Raw genomic sequence first — 25441 nt, forward strand, 5'->3', positions numbered from 1 at the left:
TTCCTCCCACGCCCTCCCCTTCCCCTCTCTGCTGGATACTGAGCGGAGGGAGTACTTGGTACTTCGCATCTCTCTCTTCCCCACCGTCTGCCCTGTGCCTCTTTCGAGGCTGACGCAACAGCAGCGCGAGTTTCCTGCCCACCTCGATCCAGCCTAGCCCGCGCCGGCAAGCTGTGGTGGCAGCGGTCCGAGTATCTGGTACAAGCTCAAAGCGTATAACCCGGAGACGCTGTAGGTACGGATACAGAGAGAGAGCCTTGGAAGGTTGAGAGGTAGTTGGACAGCTCCCCCTACCTAACCCTTCTCCTCAAGCCAGCTCTCCCCTCCCTGCCTCCCTCCGGCCAGGCAGTACAGTACAAGCCGCCTTGTAGCCTTGCCTGCCCTCTCATCCCCCTTCTCCCCCCCGGGTACGGAGTAGCTTTCACCGGTTCTCCTCCATCTTTCTCTCACTCTCACTCTTCCTCCCACACTCTCTCGTTCTCCTCTTACATCTCCTCGGTTCCCTTGTCCTACCTACCTATCTCTTCCCCTTCCCCCCTCCCCTATATAATAGCTGCCTTTCCTTCGGCCAGTCGGGTTCAATAGACGATAGACTTGTGGCGACAAGCTCTCCCAATTGCCTCAGCTTACACGCACCGTCACACACAATGTCTACCCGCAAGAGAAAGCAAGAGGAGGAGGAGGAGGAGCTAGTCTCCCTCCCCGAAGAAGACGATGGCGAAGAAGAGGAAGAGTGAGTTGTCTCTTGTTGCATATCGCAATGCCTGTGTACGCGCGCACGTCTGTGTTCTGGTTGCGACACACCGTGCGTCTACACGCCTCTCGATATCTGTCGTCGCGACATGGTCCATGGCGAAGATACACACGGGCGGGTGCTGACAGGAGACTGTGGCTAGGTACGTCTCCACTGGAGATGAAGAAGACGACGGCGAGGACGACGGCGAGGACGCAGACCAAGAACCTCAAGAGGGCAACGAAGATGCCGAGGAGGATGAGGATGAAGAGGTGGAAGAGGTGGAAGAGGCGACGGCCGCAAATGGCGACAAGGACGAGGACAAGGAGAATGGTGAAAAGGGTAAGTCAAGTGAGCACGTCATGCTCGCAGCATATTGCGTCGGAAAGCTAACGAGACTTGGGCGCAGACGAGCCACCACCTCTGAAGAAGCGCAAGACGACCGAGGCAGTCTCCAATGGCGACGCTGCCAAGGACGACGAAGACGCCGAGGAAACCGAGGATGCCGAGGACAAAAAGGACGACGTGCCCAAGGAGACTGTCAAGACCAAGGACGTTTCCGTCGAGACGGCCGCCGACGAGGCCGAGCCAGAGGCAGAGGCGGCCGCGGCGGGAGGCGAGGAAGAGTAGTGACGCTGCACTCGGTCACGGCGCAGCATGCGGGTAGGCGCCTGCTGGGGGGGTCTTGTATAGACTGCGCGCGCCGTATAGTTGATTAATCCAGGCGCCTCGTCCAACACATATCAAGGTCGATGCAATTCTGCGGACCGTTTCCCTTAGGACTCGTGAAGCTTGCGCCTGTGGGAGAGGCATATGCGTAAACCCTCGACAGCACTCGGATCGAGGACTCTTTCTGTGACGTCCTGGGCTTTTGTTGCAAATGCGTAATCAGCTGCCGAGCGGTGACCGAGTGTCCGTCTACAGTCAGTCTGTCCCGAGGCACAGATATGCAGAGATCCATCAGTCGGGGACCCGTCAGGTGACTGGCTGACATCTTCTCGCTTCCGTCGTCAAGGATGGCCTCGATTCTTTTCCCCTCTCCTCTCACCTACCCTAAGCCATCATCCCGTGTCTCTCCAATGTCCAACCCATTGGCCCCCGTCAAAGACATTGACCACCTGGTCCTCACCTGCGCCGACATGGACGCCACCACGGCCTGGTACGCCAGATACCTGGGCATGACGCCCGCCCACTTCATCTCGGCGGGCGAGCAGCGGACGGCGCTCAAGTTCGGCACCCACAAGATCAACCTGCACCAGCGCGGCCGCGAGTTCGAGCCCAAGGCCCGCACCGCGCTGCCCGGCACGGCCGACGTATGCTTCCTGCTCGACGACGGCGTGGCTCTCGAGGCCGTGGCCCAAGGGTTTGCGCGCGAGGGCGTCGAGGTGCTCGAGGGGGGGCGCGTGGTGCCGCGGACGGGGGCCCGGGGTAGGCTCCGGAGTGTGTATGTGAGGGATCCGGATGGGAATCTTGTCGAGTGAGTGTCTCTTGCCTACGTGGAGTGGGACGAGCGGCGCTGACTGGGCTTCTCTTGCTGCTGCAGGCTATCGCAGTATGTTGAGTGACCAAAGGCAGACTACGTTTCCCGAGTGAGATGCGACTGGATGTCGATGAGAGAACACAGGCACGCGTGAAACATCAAGTTTTGTCGGAGGTGCTCTATACAATGCCTCATCGACCTGATCATACCGGTGCTTGGCCTCTACAAGATGGCATCCGACATGAATGCAGAACGCCTGCATCCTCATGAACCCCAGGAGGTGCCACCCCCCCGCATGAAACAGTCGATGCCAAGTGACGGATGCCCTTGTGAATCAGTGAATTGGTCATGCCACATAACTGGTTGTGCCTCCAGATACGGATGGGCATTGACTCTGGGTGTTGACTGGCAAGCTCGTCAAAGGGGGTGAATAACGAGCACTTAAAGTTATAAGTTACAATACGAACGATGCTCGTTGTATGATGGTAATTGTCCGTCGGCTCTTTACAAACGGCAGCCGGGCCAGTGCCTAATTACACGTCAAGAAGAGGAACAAACCCGAAGAACGTGTATGGACGACATACGCGGGCGATCAACGCCTCTTGGGAACTCGACATCGGAGCGCAATCTCTGGCAGAACCGCCCGACATCCAATTAAAGCATGCACAGTCGAAACTGTATGAACCCCGTTGACGCCACGCGAGCCCTCATTCCCGGCGATGAAGACCGCTGAACGCCCTCCTGCGCCGTGGATGAGAACGTGTGCTCCAACGCTTGAAGGCGCCATGCTATCACTCACACTTTGACGACGTCTCAAGTCTCAAGTCCACGCAAGACCAGCTGGCGATCCAACAGACATCAGAAAATGAATCATATTGCAATCGCATTCCTCAACGTTAGGTCTGTTTCAACCACGGCCGCTGATTCTTCAACGCTCCCTCGACACGGTCGAAACCGCTAGTCGGACGCTTGTGCGGACGTCTGGGCATGGCCAGCCACGCATGGAAATTTTCTGCGGAAGAGACTGGCCATGGCTGAGCGACGATACTCTCGGAGAATCACGGTCGAAGCCGCCGCCGTTGCGAATACACTCAAGTCTGTATGCAAAACAGAAGGACGGCGGAACCATCTCTAGCAGCTGCATTGCAGGGGCGGCGCATCGCGGACTACGGTCGCCGACTATTCTGCTTTCAGGGTAAGACAAGCCCAGAATGAGGGCAAAAGGCAGACATGGCGGCCCATACGGGGATCTGAGGAGATTGTCACACGTGTCGGAGCATGGGCTCTTCGGTCCTTGAACGTCCTTAACGTGGATAACTTGCCGTCGACCGGGTCAAGACTTTACATAACCATGGTCGAGCGCAGAGCATGAATATATCAAGCATATTCTCGCATCGAAACATGAGACGCTTTCTATGTGGATGCAAAACCTCACGAATAGAAAATCAGACATGTTAAAGTTTGCTTATGTCTGAGTTCGAAAAAGTTGCATGAAAGAGCATGGAGAGGAGGCAGCAATTGCAAGCCCACGCGCAAGTGATCACTGAATAGGAGACTCGCATTGAAGCAAGCGAGGGGCCTCGGCAAAGAACCGTTAAAAACCGCATTCCAGTGGGCAAACGGCGATTCCAACAGACTTGCAGTCAGCCGAGTCTTGTTTCAAGACAGGAACGACGGGTCGAGCACCGTCATCGTCTTCCCCGGTGAGACAGGTGAGTTCTCCTTTGCGGAGCCACTCGTGCGGTTCCGGGATCATGGTCCGCTTGTCCCAAAGCCATCCCGGCTTCAGACCCCTGGAGTCCATATACATAGCAGGCAAGGACGAGATATAAAAGCGTGTGACAGTCCACTTGAACCCGACCCTGACAACCCCCTGGTAGCCACGGCACTTTCCCCCAGAACCTGACAACCATGAAGCCCACTCTCGTTACGCTGGCACTTTCCTGCCTGGCCGGCAGCGTGCTCGCCGCGCCAGCCCAGGAGATGGCGTCGCAGGCCGGCGTCGACTCGGCCAAGTTCGCCGGGTCCGAGGGAATGGGGACACCCCGTCAGGGCGACTTTATCGACTGCGCCGCCTACGTCTTCGACAACGTCGTCGACGGGACCCTACGCAAGATTCCCGGCATGGACAAGATCCTCCCCGACCCTGGAGAGGAGAGGCTATGCCTGCGGTTCCAACACATGTTCAAGAAGAAGAAGGAGGAAAGGGGCGATGATTCTGACATTGTCGCGCGCGGTTTCTGGCCCTTCAGCGGTAAGGGATCCTGGAAGAGCGGCGCGAGGAAGAACCCCTTTGGGCTGGGCAAGGACGGCAAGGACCTTGACTTACTCAAGGCCATTAGTTACGGAATGAAACTAGAGAAGAAGCTCAAGTCGGGCCAGAAAGTCGACTTGGAAAAGGAGCTGGAGCGCGAGTTCGGCAATGGGTCGGATGTGGAGAAGGCCGCCAACCGCGGCTAGGGCGCAAGGGACAGCGCGGATGTCCAGAACAAGGACAAGGCCAAGGACTCTGACAAGAAGGACTGACAAGTAGGACTCTGGAGATAAGGACGCTAATAAGAAGGACTCTGACAAGAAAGGCCGACAAAAGGGACTCCGCTAAGAAGGATTCCAATTATTAAAGGCAAGCGGACTTGGTACACGGATAGGCCGCCTTCTCTCATACCCCAGTATAGAGCCCGAGCAAAAGCCAGTACATACAAGGCGTCGGGCTTGCAGGGAAGTTAATATCAGTTCTGTTCACTCTGGTGAAGGGACCTGGTAAAGCCCAGATGTATGTCCTTGTCTGTCGGCCCTCAAGGTTCGTGGGACATGTGTTACCAGGATATGCTTGAGCGAACCATGTCAAACCAAGTCCAAGGCGGGTTGCTGAATGGCACAAGGCAGGTCACGGACCAGTCTATGAGTAAAATGCCAAGCGCATCAATGAGACTACGTTTGAGAGAGGAGTGGTTTCATAACATCTGTCAAGTTGGTAACAAACCGCTCCACCAGGCAAAATAGGGACACCCTTATTAGGGGGGCTATTATCGCGAATTGCAAGTCTCTTTCTGTCGTGACGACGTCCAATTACGGCACTATACTGTGGAAATTCTCAACCCTCCTCGCCGTGCGTGTTACCCGTGACCTGTGGCCATACTCTGATTCAATCAACTGATGCGTCCCAAGAGCCAAAGCCGCAAACCCATAGGTCAAAGCATAATGATCTTTGTGATTACGAGTCATGACGTCCAGGGAGCTTGCAACGAAATCAAGCCTTGAACACATCCATGGGAGACACTTGAACAAGCCACCGTGGTTTAGCAAACTTCAAGCCTTCTCGATCCAAATTCCATCCGCCCAAAGGCCTAGAAGTCGGTATAATAGACACATGTAATCCTGTGAGTTCCAGGATGCTTCCACGCTTCTCGAGTTTCTAGCCATTACATCAAAATGAAGTTCCTATTACTTATCCCGTTTACCGTCCTGGCCTCCCTGTCGTTGCTGGGCCTGCATCGGATTCCACGGGCTGGCTTTGTCACCAAACCCTCGTTGCATGGGTCCAGAGTCGGATTGCTCACGCGGGCTTGCAACAGCAGAGCGGACAGGGAGGGAAGCTGGCGATAACGGAGCCTGGTTGCTCCCGCCGCCGCCGCTTTGCGGTTGAACGCGGTTTATTTCCCGAGGAGCCTGTTGGTTGGTTTGTGGCTCAACGGGCCCCCTGTTCACCACCGCTGGCTTCTTTACCGCGTAGGGGTTTCCGGGCTCCAAGAATTGGCAACAACAGGGTGATGGTCTAAGCCGCTCGGCGAATAGCTCGCACCCAAACGCCCGTATCCGTGTCACAGGGTTTTTGACCAGCATATAGCATGTCAGAAAGTCGACCAGGGGGCAGCTCGTTGCCTCGGCGAGAGCGTTGAGGAACCAAACGATCTTCCAGGCCCAAGCCTCTCCATCGAAATGAGGACCATCGTCGCACGGGAGGCCATGGGATTGCAGCAGGATAACGACGCCGAGGGACCAGATGTCCACGGATTCGCGGAAGATGTCTTCGGTGAATACTTCTGGGGCAGTGAAAATGGGGGTGCCGACCTTGGTTGCCAAGAAGTTGCGGCTCGCCTTGGAGAAGCCAAAGTCGCACAGCTTGATGTGAATTCGAGGCGTCCGTGACTGAATGAGTATGTTTGCCGGCTTGATGTCTCGATGAACAATGGGCTTCTCGCGCTCATGGAGGTGTCTCAGAGCCGACAGGCCCTGCTGAAGGATCGACATGGTCTCCTCCGCCGAAAAGGGCTTCTTCATGACTTGCTCGTCCATGGACTGCAGTGGGATGCATTCAAGAACAAGCAAGGGGATTGGCCTCTTCCTAAGGAAAATCAGCCGGACAATGTTTGCCTACAAGTGTCATTGAAACATGTCAGCAAGAGACCGCTTTCCAAGGGCTGCTTGTTCGATGCTAGCTTGAGCTCACATGGCTGATCCGCCTCAGGATTTTGGCCTCTGTCCTCAGTCGGTCCAACTGTTCCTTGTTCTTCTTGTCAAGAGGTTCCTTGCAAGCATACACGGTCCCGGTACTGACGTCCCAGACTTGCGAGACGACGGCTTGAGATCCTCGGCCGAGCTCCCCGTCTTTGATCAGGATGGAGCTTGGGGTTACAGTCTGCGCCTCGCACGCCTGGTACTTGTGGGTGACGTCTAGAAACTTTGATGAATGGACGGTGCTGTCTCGAAATCGAGAAACCTTTTGCTTATAGCGAGGTGAGTGAAAGTCATGGGGAGCCACAACAATCTGGAAACTGAGGTTGCTGTGGAAGGAAATGATAATGCTGCTCTGCTTTCTCGTTACGTCGTCGCCGGAGAGAACCCAGGTGAAGCCACGGCGCCCGTCTCCACCCAAGCCGCTATATGAAACGCTGGTTGCCTCTCTCCCCGGACGAGGATCTCTCAGGTCCCGCAGTATGAGGCGGCCCCTGATATCAAACATGATGACGCACTGGCGGTCGCCAATGCCGCGGAGACTATCCGTCCTAGGTAGGACAACGTCGCAGCTGGCGTCTTTCCCAAACACGAAGCCGATCTGGTTCTTGCGCAACTGGTCGAACCGGAGCTGGATCCCGGGACTGTAGTGATAGTGTGGGGGTTTGTCGGCTTCCGCCCTCTGGCCCCTCGAGCCACGATTGTCGCCGCGCAATGACTGGGGCGATTCCGGGCCAAGGGCGCGGTCCTCGAGCAGCGGAGCAAGACGCATCGAGCCAGGCGCTGCACGGATCGTGTCCAGGCCTCGAAAGGAGCTCAGGAGGGAGCCTGCCGGATACAGGCAGGCGATGAGGTTCTCATCTCGCATCGTGACTGGAGCGTTCAAACGCAGAACAGAGCGGAGAGGAGGGTGCAAATCGCTGATGTGTTCACAAAGCGTGAGAAGCGTGTCCTTGCCGAGTCTTTATATAGTCAAGCTTGTCCAGCGTTGGGCTCCGCGAGAACCTCATCTTGCCCGAGTTAGGCTCACGGCCGTCTCGCCGTGCTACCCAAAGCCACGAAGCCCTCGCACCCGATCCAATCGCTGCATCTCTCAGCTCGAACAAACAAACATTATTTGTCACCCTCCGATTGGGTTGACCTTGGGAGATGGTGACAACGACACAGCACAGCACCCGCACTCTGTGCGAAGACCCTACGGCGGACAAGCAGACATTGGTCGCACAGTATGCATTAGTGAGTCAGGAAAAAGAAGTGGATGCCCAGGACCATTATTGTATCACAAGATAGCAATCATGGACATTGAATCAAACGACAAAGAACATGCTCGCCACTGCCGCCGCCACCGGGCCTGTTCAGACCCTCCTCTCTTCTTTGAGTGAACAAGCTTATCCAGGCCCAGGGTCAAAGTTAAAAGAACATCATCGACTCGCTCTGCCTCTTCTTGTTTCCTTGCCCTTTCCCACCACCTCGAAAGTTGCCTGTCCCGTGAGCGACCCTAAAGCGCAATGGATGCCACAAATGTATATGCGAGAGTCCTGGTCAAGTATAGCGATGACCAGCTTGTCAGCTTTTCCCTAGACAGTGGAAGGTTGGGCTCTCATCAGCCTGCTTCAATCCATGGCTGACCATGTCGGATGCAGAACTGTCTGCGATCCACGGGAGATGAGCCCGTCATTCAATCGGAGCCCGATGTCTGTCCATGTCCTCTGAGATCCCCTTCATCACTCGCAATCTAACAGCCTGCTTCATCAGATCTCGAGTCCGTCCCCAAAGCGACACCACTCCGTCCAAGCGAGCTGCACGGGTCAAGGCCACTGCCGGGCTGTCCCAGATTTCGCTCAGGGGTGGGAAAGCAGACGCGAGTGGTCCACGCCCCGACGCAACCCCCGTGGGTAGCGTCCCGCCCTTGTCCCCCGAATCCCAGCGTCTCCAAGATGTGCAACACGAAAAGATGTTCTACAACAAGCTTGTAGACCACGGAATACCGCCTTGGTACCCCGTCGATTGGATCGACGACGTGTCCAGCAATCCTAGGCGGCATCGTGAACTCCTGCGCTACTGGCAAGAAGGCGTCTCCGACACCACAGAGGTTATCTGGCAGGTGTACGAATGCCAGTGGGTGAGGTGGAAAGAGTTCGTCGTGTTCCAGACCGAAAAGAGGAGGGAGTTTCCATTCAGGATCTCCGATTATACCTTGTGGGCCAAAGAAATCCTGGCAAACCGAAAATTCGAGCTGTCGTTTGCATTCGACAGGGTTCCGAAGCGACAAGACAGGCTGACCACATGGACTGAATACCTGGTCTTCGAATATTGGTGTTGCCGCGAATGGTTATGGTATCAGGACCACGACCGCCAGAAGCAGTTTGAAAAGGCCTGGCACCGTCTGGAGTGCTCCAAAGTGCTGGGACCTGATGAGTTTGTCGACCTCATATCGAGTAAAGCTTACGGGCAGCAACTCGGAGCTGAAATCAAACAGGGCCGGGAGGCCGAAGAATCAGCCAGATCGGCCGCTTCGTTTGCAGAGGAAGCCGTCTCTGATTCATCACGAACTGCATGCTCTGCTTGTGGACACCGAAAGGCGTGCCGAGCCTCCTTATTAAACGTGGCGGAGCAGGCTTACAAGGCGACATGGACCAGGAATTATATCATTCGAATTGTCCGACACGACACACGCTATTATTGGCAGGCCAAGCGTGGTGCAGAACGTCATTCCTTTCTGCTGAAATGGATCCGAGGTCAATTCCCCCTCATTCAGCAAGAGATGAAGCAATCCCGGGCAGCCACGGGCAGCCTTGGCGTCGGAGACGAGGCAAATCCCACTCCCACGAGTCACGGCAGCGCCACTAACGCCAGCGAAGCGGCCTCAAAGCGCCCCCGTGACGAGAAGACACCAGAGGAGAGACGATCTTCAAAGCGCCAAAGGCGAGACTCGCATAGCGCCAAGGCCAAGGTCGAGGCGGTCCTCGGTGACTACGCCACGGCTGCGGCACAAGACGCCGGTACTGCCGCCGAGATTAGCAAGGATGGCGACAGAGACCAGACTCGTATCGAGAAGCTCGATAAGCGGGGACAAAGAGACAAGGCGAATCGAGGCAGTGCTATAAACACAAGCATTACACGTATTGTCGCGCGCTTGGCCGCTATCAACATCACCGACTAGTAACCTCTAGCAGTCGATGCAGAACCGAGTCCACGCTCGAGGGTTCATGTTGCACCAAACCGTAAGCATGGCACAGTGTAGGGTCTGATCAGTGGATAGAGTGGGAGGAGTAGAGGTCAGGATCACCAACCCGGGCCTATGGTCTGATGGAAGGGGTTGATTTCGAGACATCGTGGCCAGAGCACAGCTCTTACAAAAACCTTGGCTCATTGATGGCTTCAAGCCATTTCTGTGTTACTTAGTCTGTGTTACATCTATCAACTGAAATTATGTGAAAGACTAAACGGTGTGCCACTCGTGCCGAGCTATAGGCTTCGTTTCGACCAGCTCGATCTCTGTCACTGCCCTTATTCTGTTTTCCACCGGACGCAACTCGCGCGAGCTCTCTTGGCGCTCCATCTCTTGCGCCTCGAGATGATGGTCACCATGGGCTCCGTAGGATGCTGCTGTGTTCGTCTTGCAAAGTCCTGAGGGACATGAATCGTCGCTGGTGCCTGATTCTAGGTGACCCTGACTGCTATAAGGCTCGCCCACCCGTCTCAAGTTGAGATTTGATCGCTGGTGAGAGCCGACGCCGAATATGCGCGGCCACATGCGCACGAGGATGAGGCGGAGCGCGGGCAGACAGGTGCACATCATTCCGACGAGGACCTCGATCGAGGACCACCACACGATGCCGAACTGATCCCGGGTCGGGTTGGTCGACTTTGCAAAGTGAATGATGGAGCGGAGGCGCAGGACAGAGATGATGGTGCCGCTTGGGACGAGACGAGTTAGTTTCGACGAAGACGACTGTTTCGCTGTGTAGTAAGGGGAGAACAGGGGAGATGGACTAGAAACACTAATGGTGTGTGAAAGCAGTTGAGCCAGACAGTTGGGACAGAGGCCGATGAAATCAACATTGAAGCGAATGGGACGTTAGCTGTTGCAACTCACATTGCGCCCGCCAGAAACATCAAGGTGGCGGCGACCTTCTTCTTCCAATGGAGGTTCAGCCTCTTCAGCTGGGTCAGCGGAATGGCCAGAAGCCAGAGATCAGCGGCAACGCTCAGCGCTGCGTTCGCCCAGCTCGACGCGTAGACCTGGAGGCAACGGCCGTGTTGTTGATGGTTCACGCGGTCATCAAAGCGTGTCCAGCTGTAACTGACGGGAAAGCACTGGAAGATGGCCTTTGCCACAAAAGTGAGGCCGGAGGCCACATGGAAGGCGACGGTGGCCCAGAGAAGAATGCGGACGCCCCTGCTGGAGAAGATTTCGAGGTAGAAGAAGGTAAACGTCAGGCGGACGAGGGTAATGAGGGTGAGGTAGAGAATCTCGACGACGTAAAAGTAGAGGGCAAAGATGGCCACTTCGCCGGGCGGCAGGGCCCAGGAATCGCGGCCGAGGCCGTGGACGTTGAGGCCGGCGAGCAAGACGCTGAAGCAAGAGATGCCCACGAGCGACGCGAGCACGATGAAACAGTCGTCGATGCTGAGGCGGCGCTGGGCGCTGAAGAACAGCTTAAAGGTGAGGCGCAGGGCGACGAAGACGGCCGTGAGGGAGAAGACGGAGGCCACCATGACGGTGAGGCGGGCCGATTCGTCTCGGACGGGGGCGCCGCATGCCGTCGCCGTGCGGTTCCGGGCAGCTGGGGCCGGGATTCCGAGTCAGTTCTTGGTCACGGGCCTTTTCAACATGTCGAGGGCACGGCGTTGTGTTGATGTAAGCGTACATAGTGATTCCGCGAAGCCGCACGCGGCGATAACGCATCTGCTCCTCGCCTCGTCGACGCCGTAGTAGCCGGCGCGGCAGATGCAGGCGAGGTCGGCAATGGAGCACGTCGGCGTCACGCAATCGACCTGTTTTACCAACCAACGTGGTTTGAAACTGTCTCAGCGGCGAACCGGGGACACTGGACAGACGGCTCGAAGAGGAGGCACTCACGGCGCAAGGGGGCAGCAGGGTGGCCAGTACAAAGTCGGCAGCGGCGGATGATGGCCTTGGCGCGTCTCGCTGGCCGAGCCACACTGGCATTATGGCGGCGGGTTCGGATCGTGGAGAGAGGTCGAGCCGTGTCTGGCCTCAGCCTGAAGCATCAACTCGAGAGCGGTAGAGAAGGCGACATGAACCCGATGTCAGCCTGGTTGCTCAAGTGACGAAGACGAGAGTGGGAGCAGGTGGAGGTGGCGGGAAGAGAAGGAATAGAAACCCTGCCCATTGATACTGTATCCGGAGATGAGATGTTAATTATCTCGTCTGTTATACGGACTACGAGTTTTCGGTACAAGCCGTCCACTAGCAACACATCTGTTGGTCCGCCTCTTACGCACACGAACCACACACACACATGTCCGGCATCACGCTATTGTCGAGTGGAGAAGCCTCCAGAGCCCAGACCTTGGGTGCGTGTACGCGGGGAGCCCGCCAGGCCGGTGCAGTGACTCTCTCTGCATCTCCGAGTCCTTGAACCTTGGCGCCTGGGCTCGAGGAGCGGGCGGGCCAACCGAAGCTTGAAGCCATGCACATCCACTGTCAATCCGGGCCCGTTGGAGCAACGGGAGGCGAGCCGGAACCATGTTTCAGCAGAAGTCCGGCGGCCCGGGTGACGACCGGCATACGCTGGGGGGGGGGGCGTTTTGGCTTGCAGATCACATGTATACCATCCGCACTCGACATCATGCACGCAATAAGCACCAGCCAACTACAAGTCAGAATCGAGACGCATCCAGCCGTCGTAGGCAGTCTTGCATCAGCTGTGCAGACCCACAATGCAGCACAAGCCTTTGCCAGGTCCTGCCCAAACGACATGTGAACTTGCTTGCTTCTTTGAGCGCTTCTTTCTTGTTCCTGCAGTTCCATCTGCATAAGGAAACTTGGAGGTCTAGATGCACTAGAATATCGAGAGGGAGGACACTTGCTTGTTTCTGAACTCGACGGGGCCTGTTGTTGCGTCGTCCAACTCGATGAGGAGCTGTCGGCATCATGTCCATTTTTGCGTTCACTGGTGCGGATCTATTTGCGCAGAAGAAGTTCTTGCGATATCTCCGAGACACTTGGTCCAAAGCCGGGTGGCCATCAATTCCATTCTACCAATTTTGCTTGCCTGTTGGGTTGTATTCCTTGCATCTGCAGGCGACTAGGCCCTGGGCCAAAGGTTTCTTTACAGGGCGATGATGATGGAACCGTCTTTGCGTTGATATTTCTCCATGCTATACCTCTTTGTTGTCAAAGCCCACTTGTTCAATCCTGTCACAACTGTGCGGCAGACATCGATGTAAGTTTCAACCTCTGCTTCTAATCTTGCGACGCTCGCTAGCTCAGCAAGTTCTTCAGCTGCTTTGCCGAACGCGATGCTCGAGTTATGCATAATATTCACGAGAACCCCCATAGTTTCATTTAGGTCGTCGGTGACTCTAGCGTTAAATAGAACTGGGATCATGTTCAATACCGAACCAGACGCCTAAGTATAATAATTAGCATAATTGTGTGCAATAGGCCAAATGCCAATCCCTTATCGGCCTTACCAGCTCCTTCTTAAATGAGTAAATATCGTTGACTCTAAAGGAAGTGTCAATTGCATATTCCATGTCTATATGTCGATTGGACCTACAGCATGCAGAGGATGGTCGTTTCCCTCCAGAGGGATTTCATAGAGTTAGACTCCATAATCGACTCAGGGAGCCTCACCCCTGCTATGTAGCTGCATCTATAAGCTATGCACAGGCAACAAACGTTTGACCGGTGCAGACTCACTCAAAAAGGGCAAGAGCAGGGTAGATCCCAGACGTTACTAGGCGCATGTCGAAATACTGCTCCGGCGTTGGAACCTGTTGAGATTGCCGGTTTGACTGCTCAATCATGGTGGAGGCCATGTAAGACTCGGTTTCCTGAAACATCCGCTGTCGTTGAACTGAGGATTTAACCAACCATGAGTTAGGGCCGATGCCAACCAATAGACCTAGGTACTTACCTTTATCTATCTTCAGATATAATCCGGAACACATTCGGTGGAAGAGAGACATAGTCGGGACGGAGCACTGTGGCTCTTCGCTCTGGCATAAAATGCCGTGCTGCTTGTTGGTGTTTCTAGCAAGCCCCAATGCCCAGCGAGCATAAGCGGTAGATTGATTGCAGTATATGCGGGCACATTGCTCATGCGTCGCCACTTCAGAGTCACCCTCATCAATTCCATCATCCCAAACAAAGATCCAGACCATAAAAGCGGCGGCTACTTCGAGCTCAGTCCAAGCGGCTCTAGGGTATAAGCTAGCGCATACCAATCAGCGGTTGAGAAGGGAAATAAGACAGGGAATTGACATTAGTCTTACTTACAGTGAGGTAAGCAGGGCAAAGTCGCATCTCTTAAGGCCAGGTAGGATCTTTTTATTAGCGATAATACTAAGTCCGGGTTAGAATGTTGATCCTATTCACGGCTATGAAGATCACCTCTCGAGCATCTGGTCAACAACGGGACGGAGTCTCTCCAAATGCTCATTTATCCCGGCTGGCCATCCACCGAGAAGCGCGTTCAGGTCCGGGATGCTATAATTTTTTCCAACCAGGCTCCGGGCAAGAGCTGCCGCAAGGTCGGGTGCTTGGTGGTTCCGTGGCATCTTGTAAATGTGTTTGAGAGACGGACAGGAGCTACACTCTCGGCAAAATATGGCCAAAATGTAGAAGGTGAATTCGAATAAGGTGATAAGTAAAGAGATCACAGAGTAGAGTCTGGACTGTGATGCTATGAAGTCGACCGAAGCAGATATCCAGTTGGTCTTATAGTTAGAGGGTCCCTAAATGTCACGCCCCTAAGGACCTAGATCGCGATCATTCAGACCATAGTCAGAGACAAAAAACGAATCATGCCGATAGGTATCCTCCGGTAAGCGCCCCTGATTCGAATGTGGGAAACTCTGATTGGAATTACGGTGTCAGGTCCAAGGAGAGATCGCGATCCCTTAGCCGGAGCTATCTCAGCTCGGCGGCAATCCCCGGATAGCAATATACTGCCCCTATCCCAAGTTTTAGTCCGGCCAGTGCTATATACGGCTTCTATATCGCGATCATCCAGACCACAGTCGCAATATTCAGGGACAAAAATTGAACCATGCCGATGGCCGTCGGTAAGCGCCCTTGTTTCGGTTGTGGGAGTTAGCTGCCCCTATTCCGTGTTTTTACTCCGGCCAGTACTATCTACTGCTTCATTCTCTTCCCCCTCTCCCCCCCCGGAGCCCGCTGGGCGGGGTAAACAAACGAATACCGGTCCATGTAACTGCGGGCGAATACTAGGAGAGCGGCGGTAATTTTTTACATAGGCATACACGCCTTGCACACCTGACCACTTAAACCACCTTTATAGGGTTTCACAAGTAACCATCGCTAAGTTAGTCCCGAGAATCCGGGTTTTGCTCGCCGCGAGCCTCAATGCCTTAGCTAGTCAGAAAGCGTTCCGTCGCTCTTTCGGCCAACCCTCTCTCCATATACTAAAGCAAGCATCACAAGGTCAACACCGCCCTAAAAGTTTTTAGCGATTAATCTAGAGGGGTTTACCATTGATTTAAGACAAGCTTTAGGGATAACATTATGCTAGTGCTGTAGTTCCGACGCGCGTGCTCGACTTGTGCATGCTAGGCCGATATAACTGTCGACGCCAGCCGAAGCAGTTAAGATAAGGACCGGAAGAAGTCTTAGAGAGTTAGCTGTATGCTGCATATGCTTTAGGTGTATGCTCTTGTCCCTGTCAAAATAGGATGTCTTGTCAGCTGCATGCCTAAGGGTAAGTAAACCACCTGCAGTTTATACCCTTTAATATGTATTTCCTGTTGATACTATTATTACTACTACTACTAGCAGTAATAATAATAATTATAAGCTTTCTGCCTTTTATTATATATTACTGCTTGTTTGCAGGTAAACTTTTATGCCCAACAGCTTAAATATAATACTATATAGCCTTTCTGGCCTCTTTAACTTCTCTTCTACTACTGGTAAGTTTATTAATAATATGCTTACTGCCTCCCTTACTACTACTGCTAACTATTCTACTACAGCTGCTGCCTCCCCTTCTATGCTGCCTGTATCTACCACCTCCTCGTCCCCCATTATAGTAGAGGGACTCTATGCTGCTGCTATCTATTACACTACTAGGGCTGCTGCTGCTGCACACTGTTGGCTTCTGCGGCAGGAGGGGTCCAGTAACGCTGTTTTTGCCCATTTGGGCCAAGACCCTTATAATTAAATAGGATCAGCAGACGCCCTAGGTAGAAAAAGGTCTTGAATCTTAATTTGAGTTGCATAGCGCGATGTGATGCTAATTCTAGTAGTAATACCTCGTGTATGTATGAGGCGAATGCTAGGATCGTGGAGCTTCTAGAGGCATAATTACAAATGGTCTAGTTGTTTCAAGCTGAAACGCATATTACGCGATGTAGTTGTTGGTGTCTAAGACCTTGAATCCGTCGTTTTTACTGTAGACCTACTACCATACATGTTGTAGATTTCGTACGGCTGGCCAGACTAGAGTCCCGGGGGCCAGTTCGTTTCGATATGCCGATCCGCTTGAACACCCAGCAGCCAGGCGAGAGCGAACGACGTATCTACCGATGCATAGGACGGACGAACAATGCCGGACTCGAAAGAGTCACAGGTCAGAGACGAAATAACACACCCTGGGTGCCTACTTCAATCTCGACGGGCGGAGATGCAAGTGGGAAAACTTGGAGGTACCTGTATTCTTACCTTTGAGCGGAGCATCAAATGCACTTCACCTTTTCAAGCAGAAAGACAGACATATCCCCGCGGCAACGCAGCAAGTCGAGAGATAGCCCTACCTACCCTAGACCCTAGTAGTCCTGCTTATGAAAGCACACGTGCGGATCGGTCACGTGCTGTTACCGGGGCGACGCGTTAAACGTAAAGGCTCAAGACACGTCACCTCTTACGCAGACACAGCAGTCCGACCTCCTTTCCGAGAGGAGCAGACATGGAGCATGATGCGGCCCTTGATCCGCCCGACTTTCAAGCAGCTGCCGACGGCCTGAGGCGAGCAGCTGACCAGCTTCAGCGCTGTGCTAATCTACCTGCCGTGGATGGCCGAGTTCACACCATGCAGATGATGCAGGCCCTCATGGAGCGCTTTGATCGTCTGGAGCAAAATATGCGACGCGGATTTACCCATATGGGCGAGAGGATGGAGGCATTGGACCGGAAGGTGACCGTCTCGTGCGTAAAGTAAACCCGTGTCCCTTGACCCAGTGCAGCTCCCGTGGACCTAACCGGCCGGACTTGCTGCAGCAACAAGAACCTCACGGCGCGTATGCGGAATAGCATCGTCACCCACTCGAGTGTCGAACTCTCTCCTCTCTGCAACGCTGCCACTGGGGAACCGATCGAGGGCTTTCCTCGGAAACTGTCCGACTTGGGGTCCTTCAACGGTGTGTCTCCCTCATATCCCTGTTGGCTCTGCTGGCTGACCGAGTGCTTGCTGTATCCAGTTCGCCAGGTAGATACCCTCCTACGCGAGCTTGGCGAGCCCGTGCGAGGCTCCGCCGATGACAGGAGACGGTGGTTGAAGTATGCCATTGGGGTTACGACACAGGTTGTGTGACATGGGAGTCCCGACTTGCAGGTGCATGGCGACGGAGTGAGCATGAACGGGAGTGACACGCCACGCGCAGTTGAACTGAGGGAACCTGGAGAACATGTAAGGGAACGAGGCTGGCCGAGTGATCGCACGAGTGAGAACGAGTGTTGACAACGACCGGGGAGGGAGTGATGAACGAACAATGGTGAGTGCTATACGAGCGAGAGCGAGCACACACGGACTGACACACCCGGGACTCGTACTAGCGAGGAAGCGACGCGAGTGCCGGCGAGGGAAGCGACTGAACCCTCCATGTTTAGCCATCTCGAGCTGATGCCTCCTCTCATCCGGTCGGCCTCTTCCTCACCAAGTTCTGTCAACAGTGCATCCATGCACGACAAGAGTTTGGTGATTGCAGATGGCACTTCAGCCACTGGAAGGCGCCTCCGGTTTGCATCGGTGGGCTTGAAAAGGCTCAAGGTTAAATTCTTAGTTTTGAAGTCTAAAACCAACTCCTCTGCTCTTCATACGCGGGGGGTAGCGCTTCATGAAGAGCACGTCCCTTGTGCTCTTTCTTGCCCACGACATTATTTCAAATATCTCGTTTATGATTTGCCAACATGTCATCCCATTCTTCGTTATGTTGCACCACCGTGGAATCTGTTGGAGCACACCAAGCCTGCCTGGTCGAGGGGCTGGCGTTTTACACGGCCATTTCGCAGAAGCCAGCTCTTCTCCAAACCAACTGTCCGCAAAATTCCATGCTCGAGTGGCGCTGCGCTTGCAGATGGCCCCATAACGTACCAAGCAGACTCAAAGTTGATAAGTCGTGGGCCAGCTCAACGCGTCAGTTCCGTGGCGAAGAAAAACAACATAAACATCGATGATGCTTCGAGGCTGTATCAAGGGGGACACTTCCTCTGGTCCCCAGCCACGCGTGGAATCAGCAGTGTTTATATATAAAGTTAAGCGCACCGAGAAACCTAGACCACCGCAGCGCAGGTACTATTGTTGTTGCAACCTCTTTCTTCAGTCAGTTACCGGTGTTTCGCGCCGGTGGAAGCCAGGCACCGGAACGAAATGCAGATCACAAGGGTCATCATGGATCTAGCCTGTGCGCGGCTGGCAGCATGTGCTGGTCCTCCTGTTGCACAAAGTACGTGAGGTTGCCACTCCTGTACTGTCCTCGTATGCCGGCGTCGAGTAGGAGTCTACCGAGACTGGGTAGACTACGCTCGCAGCATCGCTCACAGCTGCGGCAGGATTCACCAGCGACCGCGAAAAGGGGTACTTGATGCTGGCCTATGCTGCATTCTCGGACGCGGCATACTGTCCATACAACTTTGACTCGATCACGCCCAACACTCTCTGCAATACCACGGATTCCGACTGCACGTTCCTCGACCGAGCCGAGACAGTACACGAGTTCACCATCGAAAACTACATTGCGGGCAACATTGCCGTCTCCCACGTTCTTCAAAACATTGTCGTCAGCTTCCGCGGAACGGCGTCTGTATGGGACTTCTTCACCGACGTACGATACCTGCAAATCCCGGCCCGGGGGCTTTGCCGCAAGTGTCTCGTCCACCATGGATTCTATCGGGCGTTTGAAAACATCCAGAGCGAGATGTTCAAGAAGGTCAGGGCCCTGCTGGAGAAGCACAAAGACTACCGACTCATCGTGACGGGCCACTCGCTCGGCGGAGCTGTCGCAACGATTGCCGGGGCCTACCTCCGCCGGCAAAAGATTGCTTGCGACATCTATACGTACGGATCTCCGCGCGTGGGCGACCGCCATTTTGCCGACTACGTTAGCAGCCAGCGCAACGGCGTCACTGCGCGCATCACCAGCCGCTTCGACCCGGTCACGGTGATGCCGTCGACGCTGCTCAACTTCCAGCACGTCTACCCTGAGTACTGGTTCCAGGAGAGATTCTCAGTAGAGCCCTTCGTCAAGTGCGAGGGGCCCGAGCGAGGCGAATGCAGCGCCCAGATCCCGAGCGCCCTATTGAACCTGCCGAGGCGGATCCCCATGCATTCCGACTACTGGGCCAAGTCGAATCCTTGCCCGGCCTATAGGGAGCATCAGATTGCCGAGTCGGAGGCGGCAAAGGAGGGAGGGATAAGTCAAAACGGGTCTTGAACCGCCGGCTACTCGGCGATTGCAGAAGCCAGCAATCATGTTGCCGGCGCCGTCTCCATTCGCCTGCCCGCCTCGGCCGCATGACGAGAAGAAACGACGGGGCTTTTCAGTGGCTTTGGGAGTGGAGAAAGCGTGAACGAGGTCTGATGCATCAGCATGGATTTTTTCTCACGCGTAATAATAGCATGGGTTTGTGGACAAGTTCGCGACAAACGCGCGCCTAGCCTGTCCTTGTGGCCTCCTGATTACGAACTTGACCAACCATATGGAAATGAGTGTATATCAAAAGCCGAAATTGAACTAATGTATAGAAATGAAATCACACCAGATCTATTGACTAATGGCGCCCTCTGTGTTGGGCGATAGTGGCAGCAAAAAGAGGTTGATGCCCTCAAAGCACCCCCGCAAAACCAAAACATCTACGGACAGCTACCGGTAGTCGTCAGATCGCTGCCCCCAATGTGCCGGGGTCGTTTTGCGCCAGTGCGCCCTATCGGCCTCCGTAATCACCAGATCCGGCGGAAAATCCCTTATGTCGTGCAACGTCGTGCAACAAGGACACGAATGTGAGTCTGCCTGCGCACACGCAGAAACCTAAAACGCCCATGCAAAAAGTTCGTCCTTCCTTCAATCGACAAACACAATTGCTACCTTTCATAAAGCGGCCCATATTTCAGCGACTCTTCTTCACGGTTCTTACGACTTGAAACTTCTCTTCCACCTTCCTCGCCTCTAGCGACACAATAACCTCCTCCCTTGTCTAATTCCAGCCTCACTTACTCCCGCTCTTGAGCCTATGTGGAAACTACTGGGTACCTATAGGTATGGTGTCTTGTTTCACTACTGGCGTATGAATTCTCTCGCTGCTCTCGCATCGTATCTCTTCGCTGCCCTTGCACGTATACTGTGGCCAAGCTAAGTAACCAAGCCACATTTGTCAGACCTACCGCAACATCAGATCCGCTGCAATCCTGAAGATGGCCCCGAAAACTGGCCACGTCTTCAGCGAGCTAGTCGTTCGCCTACGAGCCAATTATCAGGATAAGCGGCAGAGATTCAACGTATTCCCTCCTGCAGGCCAGCCTACTCTCGATACCGAGTTTGTACATGGAGAAAGGCCATATATGGGCATCTGGTACGACCATGGTGCCGGACTCGGTCGATATGTCCGACTCTTTGACATTCCGGCTACGTTATCGGGACGAATTCCTCGCCTGGAACGTAATCTACTTTCAGTGTAAGGCCACTTTGAAATAGACGGCGGCATCCTCCGCAACCTCCAAGAATGCCCCGACCTACCTCAGCCTATTCCTGATGACTTTGAGGATATCGGGCATCTTGTCAAGCAGCCACCACTCCTTCAGGTCGATACGTCGAAGCATCTCAAGAGAATCAAGTATAAAAGCGAGATTGAGAACATTCTGAAGTGCCAAGGAGGATCATGTCCTGGACAAGTTCTTTCTGCACATCTCGTTCGTCTCCTCGGCATATCTTCCGACGGGCTGTTAGTCTTCGAAAAGCTGGCTACACGTGGGCCCATCCTGGCGCGCTTCTCATCTCTCCGGACTTACAAGCGATGGATTCTCCACATTATCGACGCGCTGGCTTGTCTTCATAGCCACGGTATTGTTCACCGAGATCTCCGCATCGACAACTGTCTATTCACTGAGGATGGCAACGCCTGGTAGTCTGCGACCTTGAGAGTCGCTGGGGCCAGCGCGCCGCCCCAGAAATCTCATTCAATGGTGGACTAGATTCTGGATGGACTGTGCGGTCGGACATCTATGACATTGGCAACTGCATTAAGTGCATGGTGTATGCTAATGCGCCCATCATCAATCAAGTTGAGTGGCCAGTTCCGGAGCCACTCCAAGCAGTCGTCAATGTTTGCATGCGCGAGGCGTCGCATGAACGACCGACGCTGTTCGAGCTGCAACAGATGGTGGAGGCAATCCCTATCGGCGAAGAATAATTAATGCAAGGCCACTCCCACATGGTTGGAAACGTATTATGTTGATAGATATCGTCCCCATGCCATCTCTATACCTACCATTGGTCAGAGATGGCATCTGGCAATTTGATGAGAACTATCCAAGGAACAACAGCTGTCTAAGTCAGGCTTTAAGCGGTTGGGAAACCACGTTAAGCCACGCGGCTTGTCCAGTCTTGTTGGCATAGTCAGTCGCCTCAACCCGAGCTTGGCGCAGAAGCAACTCTCTCAGCGATGTATTGCCGTATCGGACCTCTTCGTCGGCTAGCGGCCGTGTGAAGAAGCCTTGTTCGTGGACTGGGGCCGAGCAGTCGCTCTGGCCACACCTTGTGCCCGCCTCTGCGTAGCCATGGCTCATGACGCTCGCAGCCCACTTGGGTAGGCAAGGACAGAGCACGAGTAGCCGGGCTTGAATTGCGGGGAAGAGCCGGAAGCCAAAAGTATCCATGAGGTTTACCAGCGACATACGGTATTCGCTCGGTAGCTTGATGGCCAAGCGTGCCGCGCCGACGGACACCATGAACAGCTGCGCTCGACTGCCATCAAACTGACACATGGGACACATTTGAGAATCGCAGTCCCACTCTGCCTCGCCGAAATCATCAACATCGCTGCAACCGCGGGCGGGCTCGACCCCACACAAGGCGAGGAGTTTGGTGACGATAACACCGACGCCATCCCCGGCCGCAACGGGGGAGCAGGACGGCCTGATGGCCCGGGTCGGCATGTGGCCGTGTGAACAGGTGCCATGTCCCTGGGCAAGATTGTCCACCCGTCGTGCGAAGCCGTGGTGCCGCTGACCAAAGTAGAAATAGGTCTGCGCGCCCCAAGCGATGCGCATGTTGGCGTCTTCACGAGGGGCAGCAGCGCTGGCCGGGAACAGGACTTCACGTGTTACAGCCACCGAGCAGCCCCGACATAGCCAGTTGAATAGGTTGTGCTCTCCGATGGCTGCTTCCGAGTCGTGGTCGATGGCCCAGCCGCGCGCCATGCCGCCGATGCTGGCGCAAAGGTAACTGGCATAGTCGTCGGCCGTCATTTGCCGCGGCGTGGGCCAGAAGTGGTAGGACCCGTAACATACGCTCGCTACTAACACCCTACGCAACCCATCGTTGAGGGCGCAGAGCACCCCTGTATGGGCGAGGGACGAGTTGCTGGATTCCTTACCGTCAACATCGAGTTGGGCGAGCCATCGGCTCAATTGGTCTCCGACTTCGTTGCGAGCCCGCCACGACAACTCCTGTCCTGCATGCGTTTCCGAGTCGTCGGCGCACCGCTCGAGAGTCATGCAGGCATTCACGGCGGCTAGGACGTCCCCGTCTTCGCGGTGCGCCGTCGCCCAGTCGTTGAACCAACACATGTTCTCCTTGTACGAGAGAAACGCCAATCGGGGGGGCATGCCAATGTCGAAGCACGTGGCGCAGTTGAGCGTCATGATCTGGTGGTGTCCAAGGATCGGCCCCCCCGCCGTTCGCACAACCGCTTGCTTTACATTGCCCTTCGGATAGCGGGCGGACGTGCCAACATTCGCATAGTCAGCGGCAGGGAGCCCGCCTTGTAATGCTCTGATGTATACCTCGGCCAATGCATGCGAGGCCAGGAGACATCGGTGTATAACAAGATCATCGCTTTCGTGCTCAAACGAGGACCCCTGGACCAGCCCAGCGACGACAGTGGCGTAGCCGCTGAACGCATCTAGTTGCGTCAGGTGCCTGGTGGCGATATCAATCATGGTTGTTAGTTCGCCTAGACTGCTTCCATCATGCACCGGCCTATGCTGGTTTCTGGCTCCTCGACAAGGGCGATATATCCCAGTGTCTAAGACTGCACCACTAGTCTGGCCTTTGTGTCGTGCGAGTAGACGGTTCACCGACTCGCACGTCAGCTCAACCACACGCAACGCTACCATCAAAAGGGGACTAACATTGGTCGACGGGGGCGGTGGCTGCTGCTTGAAGATGCGTTTTACCGTTGCCCGTAGCGAAACTAGGTCCCGCGCGGTGTTGAGTTCGAGTATCAAGGTCGCTGTTTCCTCCTTCGTCGCCACCGCCATGACTAACTTATCCCGCAAACGAATCTGTATGCTGATAGGAAAACTTGAATAGGAAAGGTTGCGAATTATGAACACGTCTACTTTACAAAAGGCGGTGCGAATCCACGCAGCTTCTCTTCATCTCTATATGTATCTACGCGTTATGAGTGCTGTAGTTTGTGTGTAGTAAGCAAGGCCATGTTACCGTCGTATGGAATGGATAATTGTTAGGAGGGATATATACCGCACTAATAGTTGCATCTGTTGACCCATTCTGATTTTGCCTGATCAAGCGGTTGATTGCCTTGGCACAGTCATGAGCCCGGTTGCGGGTCCCTCGAGTGGGGAGAGGGTTAAAACGTTCGAGAGCACGGCGAAAGGTAAAGGGGGGCGGCATACATAGGTCAATGTTAAACCGAGTCTTCCGATACTGTGGAATCGCTTGTTTGTTCGAAACCTAGAGATAGCCTGAGGTTGTCAAATAAGACGGAACAGTTGAAATTGAAGCCTGCTAGAGACTACCTAGCCTGGAGGTTCTTTCTAGGCGTTGATGCCTATCAAGTTAAGGGGTGTGCCCACAAGAGGAGGATATACTGTACACCGGACCAATGGATGCATCTGCTGGGGCGTTTCATTTTAGCCTGCCAAGCGGTTGATTGCCTTTCCACAATCACATTCTTCCGTTAAACCAGTCGACATGGCTGCCAGAGTCACTAGGAATGGGCTACCTACAATAGGATGGCAAAGCTACCGGATAACCAATACACGCGTCGCGCTCGCGCGTCTTCCTCCGAAATGCATACCTCCCTTAAACACCGATAAACTTTACAACGATGGCTCTAAATACCCTAAAGAAAGCACTAGAGCTTCTATGAGCGAGCGAGGATTAACTTATATCCATCGCTAATTTCGACATCCTAGCTCCCTTAGCTACTCTGCAAGAGAAAGCGTCCCCGTGTAGACATACAGCATCATTAGCTGTTATTAGACATAACTAATATATCTGTCACGGGCTGTGCCCGGCTGGTGGACCCGGTTGTACCGGGTCCGGTGGGTCGTGCTCCGGTGGCAACACCGGCCCCGCTCCGCGGACCCAGAAGCTGCGAGAACATTCCGAGAAGGGCAATATAAGCTCGCACTCGAGGCTACGCCTCGAGTTCAGCTTCTTTTCCTCCTTAGCTCTAGATAGACAACACCTAGGCACCTGCTTGTTGAATAAACTCCGGGCCAGCCTTTCACATATCTAGAGCTCCTTCTAAATACCGCAAGCTGCAGACTGCTCGTCAGGATGGACCAGCAGAGTGAGAGCCCAAGTCTCCAGCAGCAATGGATTGACCAACGCATTCAAGAAGCGGTCAATGCGACTCTCAGCCCTCTACAGGACCAACTTTCCTTGCTGATGGAGCAACTCGGGCGAGCGCAGCCGCAGAGCGCCGACTTGCAATCGCCGCCAGTGGCACGAGGATTGGGCGAGCACGCCTGGCTTGGGCACGCCCTCCCAAAACCTGCGGTACTGGAATGCGGAAACCGTTGCCCAACCCACCCAAGTATGACGGCTCACGGAAGAGCTACTCCGCCTGGGCCAGGCAGATGCGAGACAAGCTGGACCTTGATGCACACTACTACAGTGGAAATCGCGAACTTTGGTACCTCATCAACTCATGTTTGGACGAGCGACCACAGCAAGTGGTCGCTACCTTTTACGCCGCGGGAGGCCCTGGGGTAGCTACGACCCCAAGAGTTCATGCGATACCTCGACCGAACCTACCAGGACAGCAACATCCAATCCCGCGCTGCTGCCACGCTGAGAACTATGCGGCAGCGCGAAGACCAACCTCTCGCGTCCTTCCTTCCCCGATTCGAACAGGCATTAGCTGAAGCCGGGGG

At 54.6% G+C, this 25441-nt stretch overlaps 11 protein-coding genes across 11 annotated transcripts; 7 read left to right on the forward strand and 4 right to left on the reverse strand.

Moving 5' to 3' along the window:
* Positions 1-647: 647 nt before the first annotated feature.
* Positions 648-1363, forward strand: HRG_01096 (uncharacterized protein; the record flags this gene model as incomplete). Its single annotated transcript, XM_044859567.1, has 3 exons — positions 648-733; positions 897-1075; positions 1143-1363. 3 exons carry the CDS (start codon positions 648-650, stop codon positions 1361-1363), a joined length of 486 nt encoding a protein of 161 aa, XP_044725967.1.
* A 449-nt stretch (positions 1364-1812) lies between these two features.
* On the forward strand, positions 1813-2214 carry HRG_01097 (glyoxalase/Bleomycin resistance protein/Dioxygenase superfamily domain-containing protein; the record flags this gene model as incomplete). Its single annotated transcript, XM_044859568.1, has 1 exon — positions 1813-2214. One exon carries the CDS (start codon positions 1813-1815, stop codon positions 2212-2214), a length of 402 nt encoding a protein of 133 aa, XP_044725968.1.
* A 1910-nt stretch (positions 2215-4124) lies between these two features.
* HRG_01098 (uncharacterized protein) lies at positions 4125-4673 on the forward strand (the record flags this gene model as incomplete). The annotated part of the gene is made up of 1 exon (XM_044859569.1): positions 4125-4673. The coding sequence occupies one exon, from the start codon at positions 4125-4127 to the stop codon at positions 4671-4673; it is 549 nt and encodes a 182-aa protein (XP_044725969.1).
* Positions 4674-5917: 1244 nt separating this feature from the next.
* On the reverse strand, positions 5918-7536 carry HRG_01099 (kinase; the record flags this gene model as incomplete). Its single annotated transcript, XM_044859570.1, has 3 exons — positions 5918-5933; positions 6016-6587; positions 6664-7536. The coding sequence occupies 3 exons, from the start codon at positions 7534-7536 to the stop codon at positions 5918-5920; spliced, it is 1461 nt and encodes a 486-aa protein (XP_044725970.1).
* Positions 7537-8370: 834 nt separating this feature from the next.
* HRG_01100 (uncharacterized protein) lies at positions 8371-9831 on the forward strand (the record flags this gene model as incomplete). The annotated part of the gene is made up of 1 exon (XM_044859571.1): positions 8371-9831. One exon carries the CDS (start codon positions 8371-8373, stop codon positions 9829-9831), a length of 1461 nt encoding a protein of 486 aa, XP_044725971.1.
* Positions 9832-10178: 347 nt separating this feature from the next.
* On the reverse strand, positions 10179-11844 carry HRG_01101 (CFEM domain-containing protein; the record flags this gene model as incomplete). The annotated part of the gene is made up of 5 exons (XM_044859572.1): positions 10179-10298; positions 10366-10588; positions 10768-11458; positions 11543-11669; positions 11755-11844. 5 exons carry the CDS (start codon positions 11842-11844, stop codon positions 10179-10181), a joined length of 1251 nt encoding a protein of 416 aa, XP_044725972.1.
* A 1126-nt stretch (positions 11845-12970) lies between these two features.
* On the reverse strand, positions 12971-14423 carry HRG_01102 (terpene synthase family, metal binding domain-containing protein; the record flags this gene model as incomplete). The annotated part of the gene is made up of 7 exons (XM_044859573.1): positions 12971-13270; positions 13335-13368; positions 13421-13510; positions 13564-13720; positions 13781-14064; positions 14143-14208; positions 14257-14423. The coding sequence occupies 7 exons, from the start codon at positions 14421-14423 to the stop codon at positions 12971-12973; spliced, it is 1098 nt and encodes a 365-aa protein (XP_044725973.1).
* Positions 14424-16912: 2489 nt separating this feature from the next.
* Positions 16913-17413, forward strand: HRG_01103 (uncharacterized protein; the record flags this gene model as incomplete). Its single annotated transcript, XM_044859574.1, has 3 exons — positions 16913-17028; positions 17101-17240; positions 17301-17413. 3 exons carry the CDS (start codon positions 16913-16915, stop codon positions 17411-17413), a joined length of 369 nt encoding a protein of 122 aa, XP_044725974.1.
* A 1077-nt stretch (positions 17414-18490) lies between these two features.
* On the forward strand, positions 18491-19532 carry HRG_01104 (lipase (class 3) domain-containing protein; the record flags this gene model as incomplete). Its single annotated transcript, XM_044859575.1, has 2 exons — positions 18491-18545; positions 18652-19532. The coding sequence occupies 2 exons, from the start codon at positions 18491-18493 to the stop codon at positions 19530-19532; spliced, it is 936 nt and encodes a 311-aa protein (XP_044725975.1).
* A 977-nt stretch (positions 19533-20509) lies between these two features.
* HRG_01105 (putative serine/threonine protein kinase) lies at positions 20510-21504 on the forward strand (the record flags this gene model as incomplete). The annotated part of the gene is made up of 3 exons (XM_044859576.1): positions 20510-20753; positions 20775-21188; positions 21221-21504. 3 exons carry the CDS (start codon positions 20510-20512, stop codon positions 21502-21504), a joined length of 942 nt encoding a protein of 313 aa, XP_044725976.1.
* A 142-nt stretch (positions 21505-21646) lies between these two features.
* On the reverse strand, positions 21647-23254 carry HRG_01106 (uncharacterized protein; the record flags this gene model as incomplete). The annotated part of the gene is made up of 1 exon (XM_044859577.1): positions 21647-23254. One exon carries the CDS (start codon positions 23252-23254, stop codon positions 21647-21649), a length of 1608 nt encoding a protein of 535 aa, XP_044725977.1.
* Between the last annotated feature and the right edge of the window lie 2187 nt (positions 23255-25441).

This window comes from Hirsutella rhossiliensis (genome assembly GCF_020360975.1).
Source record: "Hirsutella rhossiliensis strain HR02 chromosome Unknown scaffold00001, whole genome shotgun sequence".
NCBI lineage: Eukaryota > Fungi > Ascomycota > Sordariomycetes > Hypocreales > Ophiocordycipitaceae > Hirsutella > Hirsutella rhossiliensis.